Source organism: Asparagus officinalis, chromosome 8 (assembly GCF_001876935.1).
Source record: "Asparagus officinalis chromosome 8, Aspof.V1, whole genome shotgun sequence".
Classification (NCBI taxonomy): domain Eukaryota; kingdom Viridiplantae; phylum Streptophyta; class Magnoliopsida; order Asparagales; family Asparagaceae; genus Asparagus; species Asparagus officinalis.
In genome coordinates this window covers 17,359,926-17,366,742 of record NC_033801.1, presented here as the reverse complement: position 1 = coordinate 17,366,742, position 6,817 = coordinate 17,359,926, and the positions used below count along the sequence as shown (strand labels likewise).

At 36.0% G+C, this 6,817-nt stretch overlaps 1 protein-coding gene across 1 annotated transcript; it reads left to right on the top strand.

Moving 5' to 3' along the window:
• Nucleotides 298–6,593, top strand: LOC109851585 (linoleate 9S-lipoxygenase 6-like). Its single transcript, XM_020421796.1, has 9 exons — nt 298–554; nt 1,960–2,249; nt 2,536–2,773; nt 2,943–3,290; nt 3,385–3,470; nt 3,584–3,691; nt 3,769–4,079; nt 4,482–4,745; nt 5,599–6,593. Exons 1-9 carry the CDS (start codon nt 356–358, stop codon nt 6,350–6,352), a joined length of 2,598 nt encoding a protein of 865 aa, XP_020277385.1. The 5' UTR covers nt 298–355; the 3' UTR covers nt 6,353–6,593.

The following is a 6,817-nucleotide window of genomic DNA, read 5'->3' as shown; positions in this document are numbered from 1 at the left end:
CATTGAAAATATGCATTTTCAACATATTATCCCTAGAATTACAGCGAGTTAAATTAGTCCCGAGATGAAACAAATCCTAATCCAAACATGACTATTATAATATAATATATAATATTATAATCACTAGAAATTACTCTTTCTCTAAGGGACGTTATGGGAAAGAACTTGAAGAAAAGCAAAGATACTTGTTTAAATAATCACATGAGCTTCGCATGCACAAGACTGAGGTACCAGTTAATTATTAAACTATAGACTAGGAACCACTATAAATATCCCCTAAGTATAAGTGCAAAGCTCACTCACCTTCTTTATCTTTATTTTATTGGTTATAATTTGAGAGAGAGAGAGAGAGAGGATGATCTCTGGGACTATTGGTGGGATTGTTGGGGGGATTTTTGGAGACAAGGATGCAAAGGTTAAGGGGAAGGTGGTGTTGATGAAAAAGAATGTACTAGACGTAACAAACTTTGCTGGCACAATTATTGATGAAGTTGCTGAGTTTTTGGGGCAATCTGTCTCATTTCAGCTTGTTAGTTCTACTGTTGGTGACCCTAGTGAGCTCTCTCCCATTCTTTCCCAATTACTTCTTCATATGATTAACTTAGGCTCCGTTTAGATATCATGATGTTTTACTTATTTTTATAGTATTTTTGTTAAAAACTAAACACCATGTGTTTGGAAACCATTGTGTTTTTTAAGCTAAATCATTATCAAATAAAAAACACAACACAATATTTCAAAATAAGTTTTAGGTATTTTAAATTTAGTGTTTTGGTTTTGAGTTTGAGGAGGTGTTAATATAATATCTAACATAGCATATTAAATATAATTAATATATAGTTATTATCAACATGTTTATTATATTATACAATAATATATTATATTATATTTAATCTAATATACTAGTAATATTTATTAAATAACATAAATATATAATAATTAAAATATGTTATATGATAATGAAATAACATATAAAATACTAGTATTTAATATGTTGATAATGAATTATATAATAATAAAATATAAATAAACTAATAAAAAATAAAGAAAATAATTGGTAATAAATAATAATAATATAATATAATATATAATATTATAATCACTATAATATTATTAACGTTTTAATAGATAACTTATAATAAATTAGTAATTATAAAATTTTATATAATAGTAACATATTATTATATTTAATAATTGTATAATATTATATTATTAATAAAATAATATAATTTTAAAAATATTATTAATATATAACAATAACAAATTGATATACCAAAATAATCAAATATATAATTATTTAAAAATAATACGTAATAATTATAATATAATAACAATTATAATATAAATATAAATTATTAAAGTATAATATAATATTATACTGTATTATATTTAATACTTATAATACTATAATAATGTAAGCTAAATATTATAACATTTTATTTATAATATATTTTATTATAATTAATATATAATATTTTAATATGTCTAATACTAATGTTGTAATGTGTCAAATTAGTGTTGAACAAAAACACTCAACGTGACATTTTGAAAACACTTTAAGAGAAAAACACAAGACTATAATATTTTTTTTTACAAAAACATAACAAGAGAAACATTATAGTATCCAAACGAAGCCTTAACTAACTAAAGTTTCGCCGTTCATTTGATCCAGCAATAGTGTAGTACCCAAGAAAAAAAATTGATGTTAGTACCCTCAGGGTAACTCAAAAGCTATCAAAGATGTGATTTCTGTATTTTTAAAATGATTGGATGTTTTCTCATTTTATGATTAACTTATTTAGTAACTGGTGAAAGATGTTTCGAAAATCTATTAATTAGAAAATAAATAACCTACATATTAATATACTTCCTAGAATAATAAAGTTAATACCCCCCACTCCCCAAAAATAAATAAATAAATAAATAATGGAATAAATGTAATTATGCAAATTTGCACAGACAACGGCAACAGAGGAGTGATAGGGGAGACGGCCTACTTAGAACAAAGCATCTTGAACCTGCCTTCATTAGTTGCTGGTGAATCTTCGTTTGATATCAAGTTCAAATACAATGAAAGGCAAGGAATTCCAGGAGCCATCATCGTCAAGAACCATCACCTCGACCAATTTTATCTTAAGAGCGTCACCATCGATGATTTTCCCAGACACGGTCGCATCCACTTCGTCTGCAACTCATGGGTCTATAATACCACCAAGTATACTTATGATCGAATCTTCTTCGCTAATGATGTAAGTTCATTCTCTACATTAAAGGGCTCTGTTGCATATAAATGACAATTTGACTGAATTTGGGATTGTTCTCTCAAAGACATATTAGTTATTTGTCAATTATACGGAAAGGAGTCTGTTAGGAACAACTTTGAACTCAGGGAGTTTTATGACACACCCCGTTAGTTCATTGTATGGACGCCCCAGAAGTTCCTAAGGGGTTAAGAGAAATCAAACCTAAATCAAAATTTCATCTTCAAATACCAATTGTGGGGACTAGAGTAATTAGCAGAATATATTATTGCAGGTGTATCTTCCCCATCAAACACCAGCACCTCTGAAGCCGTACAGAGAGGACGAGCTCCGTCACCTAAGAGGCGACGATGTCAACCGGCAGCTACAGGAGTGGGATCGCGTCTACAACTATGCATACTACAACGATCTCGCTAATCCTGACGGCGGCGACGTCAGGCCTGTACTCGGAGGCTCAGAAGAGTACCCCTATCCTCGTAGGGGGAAGACCGGACGCCCTCCCACTAGAACAGGTTTGATTGAGCTCAAGCTTTTAATTTACTTACATCTGATTCAAACAAATTAATGCTGGGCGTAGAAAAAGGTTCTTAAGTATTGAAACTGATTCTTCGATATCATTGATAGTAGCCTGGCTAAAACTCCTGTTGGTCTCTATGTTAATGAAAGTTCCGCTTGTTGTAGATCCCAATACGGAGAGCAGATTGATTTTGAGTCTAGATATCTATGTACCGAGAGATGAGAGGTTCGGCCACCTAAAGATGTCGGACTTTCTTGGGTACTCCATAAAATCAGTGGTCACTGGCTTCATCCCAGCTGTGGCATCCATATTCGATAGAATCGATCCGTCTCTTAATGATTTCGACTCCTATGAGGAAGTGCACAAGCTGTTCCGGGGTGGATTGCCGATCCCCAGTGTTCCTCTTATCAGCGCAATCAAAGACAACATTCCCTTTGAGATGATTAAGTCAATTGTGAGCACTCAGAATGGGCAGAGCTTTATGAAATACCCCGTACCACAACTTATACGAGGTTAATTCGTTTGCTTCTTAACACATGTTTCATATATGTATGTATGCTTGCTATGAGTTTTTATCATAATAAGTATTGTATCATCTTTATTTAGAGGAAAAATATGCTTGGAGAACTGATGAAGAATTTGCGCGAGAAATGCTAGCCGGTGTGAACCCTCATATTATACGTAGGCTACAGGTAAATGTGACCTACATAGATTGTTATTGTCAAATCTTAAACACGGAACTATTTATTACCCGTCCATTACCTATTAAGTCAGTATTGACAGTAATGAAATTCTAATATTACAGGAATTTCCTCCAACGAGCACACTTGATCCTAGCAAATACGGCAATCAAATTAGCTCAATAAATGTAGCAGATGTTGAGAAGAACCTAGGTGGCCTAACTGTAGAACAGGTACATTATTAGCTTACTTCATTCTACTCCTAATTATCGTGGATTAATTATTCATGCACCCTTAATTTTGGATATAGGCAATGAGTGACAATAGGCTCTACATCTTGGATCATCACGACATGACAATGCCATACGTGAACAGAATCAACATGGGCACCTCTAACAAAGTCTATGCGACGAGAACGATACTATTTTTAAATGATGATGGAACTTTGAAGCCATTAGCAATCGAGCTCAGCTTGCCACATCCAGATGGAGAGCAAAAAGGCGCAGTTAACCAAGTGTTTATCCCATCAGGGTTACCAAGTGTCGAGGGTGCAATTTGGGAGTTAGCAAAGGCTTACGTGGGAGTTAATGACTATGGTGTTCACCAGATTATCAGCCACTGGTATGATTAACACTTGTTCATTTCGTGTTTTAATGTTCTCACTTTGTGATTGTTTTTCATATAGGGACTATGAAAGCTAAGTCATCCAAAGTTTAATTGAAATAGTAAAGGGCGAAAAAATTTCCATGATTTGGGGAAAGAGACATGTTGCCCGTAAATGACATATGACTAAAATGAGGATTTTTTTCCTCGGGAAGACATTTAAGTTTATTTCCAATTTGCCAAGTGTTCATCTGCATTTTTTTAACTTTAGGGTGAGAAAAGTTCAAAGTTTAGGGGAGTTCACGACGTGTCCCTAAATAACTAATGATAAATGATTGCGTTAAACAATAGGTTTAGTTCCCTAATGCTTGCTTTGAAACTTCTTGATGGCATCGAATTTATCGGATTGTTCCCTTGCAGGCTTAGAACACATGCCGTCACTGAACCATTCATCCTAGCAACAAACAGGCACCTGAGCGCACTTCACCCAATCAACAGGCTTTTGGTCCCTCATTTCCGTGACACGATGAACATAAATGCCTTTGCTCGCCAAGCCCTCATCAGTGCTGGCGGTATCCTAGAATCCATTGTGTTTCCGAACAAATTTGCAATGCAAATGTGTGCAGAGATCTACAAGGACTGGAACTTCCTCGACCAAGCTCTCCCTACTGATCTCCTCAAGAGGTATACGTGTGTTAACTCCTTTTACGTGAAAAGTGTTCTCTATGGACAATCATATAGAAATACCAAATAAAAATTGCATGAACTTAACAGTCAGCATGCAAGCGAGATGTTCTAATCCATATAATGAAATAGTGTAATATATTATCAACCTAAACTACACATAGCGGCCCCTTTTATGGATCAAAATATAACCAGCTTCTGATTGAATAATTTGCACTCCCCAGCCCTTATGGATACAGTTTGTTTCTCATCGAATTTTCACTCATCACATAATAGAGATGAAAGAAGGCATATATGCATTCCTACATTCATTTTTTTGAAAGTTGATTTATGCACTGGTAGAAATCAACTATTTCTACTAGAGGTAAATATTGTCTGCAATGATTTAAAATTAATGGAAAGACATGTATTGTGATCTTCTTTCTACCTAAATGATTTTCTGTACAATATCCTCCACAGAATATTTCCCCCCTTAAATTGCATAAGTTTTAGGAATGAAAATCTCACGGAGGACCTTCTATATAAAATATAGACCAGTGTTGACGATAAGTCCACATCTTATCAGAACCGCATGAATATAAGCTGGCAGTTTTGACCCTTCTATGGATAAAACAGGGGCATAATGGGAATTTCGTCCCTTGCTCGAAAGGTCTGAACCACTCGATCACATGTGGACGGTTCTGATAGAATATGTAGTTGTTGACAATTTCACTGATACAATGTATATTGATTGCGCTCGTATTTGATTGTTTCTACCAATACTTTAAAAATGTTCATTCTTTGTTTTCATATGATTTTCCATCACAACTTCAGATCTATAGTCTTAACTGGTAATTTTTTTTTCACACGACAGAGGAGTTGCAGTGGAGGACCCAACCAGCCCAAACAAACTCCGACTGCTAATTAATGACTACCCCTATGCAACCGACGGCCTGGAAATCTGGTCGGCAATCGAATCATGGGTGAAAGAGTACTGCACCATCTACTACCCAACCGATGACATAATCCAATCCGATGCCGAGCTCCAGGCCTGGTGGAAGGAAGTCGTCGAAGTGGGGCACGGCGACTTGAAAGACAGACCCTGGTGGCCCAAAATGCAGACCCTCAACGACCTCACTCACTCATGCACCATCATCATCTGGATCGCGTCTGCCCTTCACGCGGCTGTCAACTTCGGCCAGTACGCGTACACCGCCTACGTGCCAAATCGACCAACTATCAGCCGCAGGTTCATGCCCGTGGAGGGCACCACCGAGTACGACAAGCTGAAGTCGGAACCTGAGAAGATTTTCCTCAAGACGATAACCACTGAGATGCAGACCCTCATCGGGATAACTCTTATGGAGATTCTGTCCACACATGCGTCGGATGAAGTGTATCTGGGGACTAGGGACTCGACGGAGTGGACTAACGATCAGAGGGCGACCGATGCGTTCAAGAGGTTCGGGGCGAGGCTCAGTGAGATTGCGGATAAGATTGAGAAGCTGAATAAGGATCCAACCTTGAAGAATAGGAATGGGCCGGTGAAGGTGCCGTACACTTTGCTGTATCCTATGAGTGAAGGTGGTATTACTGGCAAGGGGATTCCTAACAGTATTTCTATCTAAGTGCTGGTGATTGCAGGCGTGATGAATAAATGGTGGATGCGTGTCAGAGTGTTTAGGTTGTGATCTTATGCTTTGCTTGTTGTTGAGGGGTTTGATGTTGCTTTTATGTAATAATATGAATTAAGCCGGCTGCTACTGCCGGACGTGGAATATGAAAGTCCGTGCATGTACTCTGAAAACCACACGTACTGGTGAATATAAGTTCTGTTTGGTAAATTGTATGAACTTGGGTTGGGATTAACGTAAGCAAGTTTTAAGTACTTGCCAAATAGACCCTATATATTGGTAGTTTGATAGTCAAATCTATAACCAACGTGGTAATGTGTTCATGACGAGTATGTTACAGGTTATTCAAATCCTAATATTTGAATAATATTATGCAATTCAATTAGGCCCTGTTTGGCAAAGGGTTAAAGAGAATGATTAATGTACTTAGCTCATTCGATAATCTGAAGGACTAAATTA

Excerpts from the sequence above, each read along its gene's own strand:
- LOC109851585 (XM_020421796.1), top strand. The coding sequence starts at position 356 with ATGATCTCTGGGACTATTGGTGGGATTGTTGGGGGGATTTTTGGAGAC. Across the intron at positions 3,291-3,384 it reads CGTACCACAACTTATACGAG|AGGAAAAATATGCTTGGAGA; the intron begins GTTAATTCGTTT and ends ATCTTTATTTAG. Across the intron at positions 4,746-5,598 it reads CCTACTGATCTCCTCAAGAG|AGGAGTTGCAGTGGAGGACC; the intron begins GTATACGTGTGT and ends TTCACACGACAG.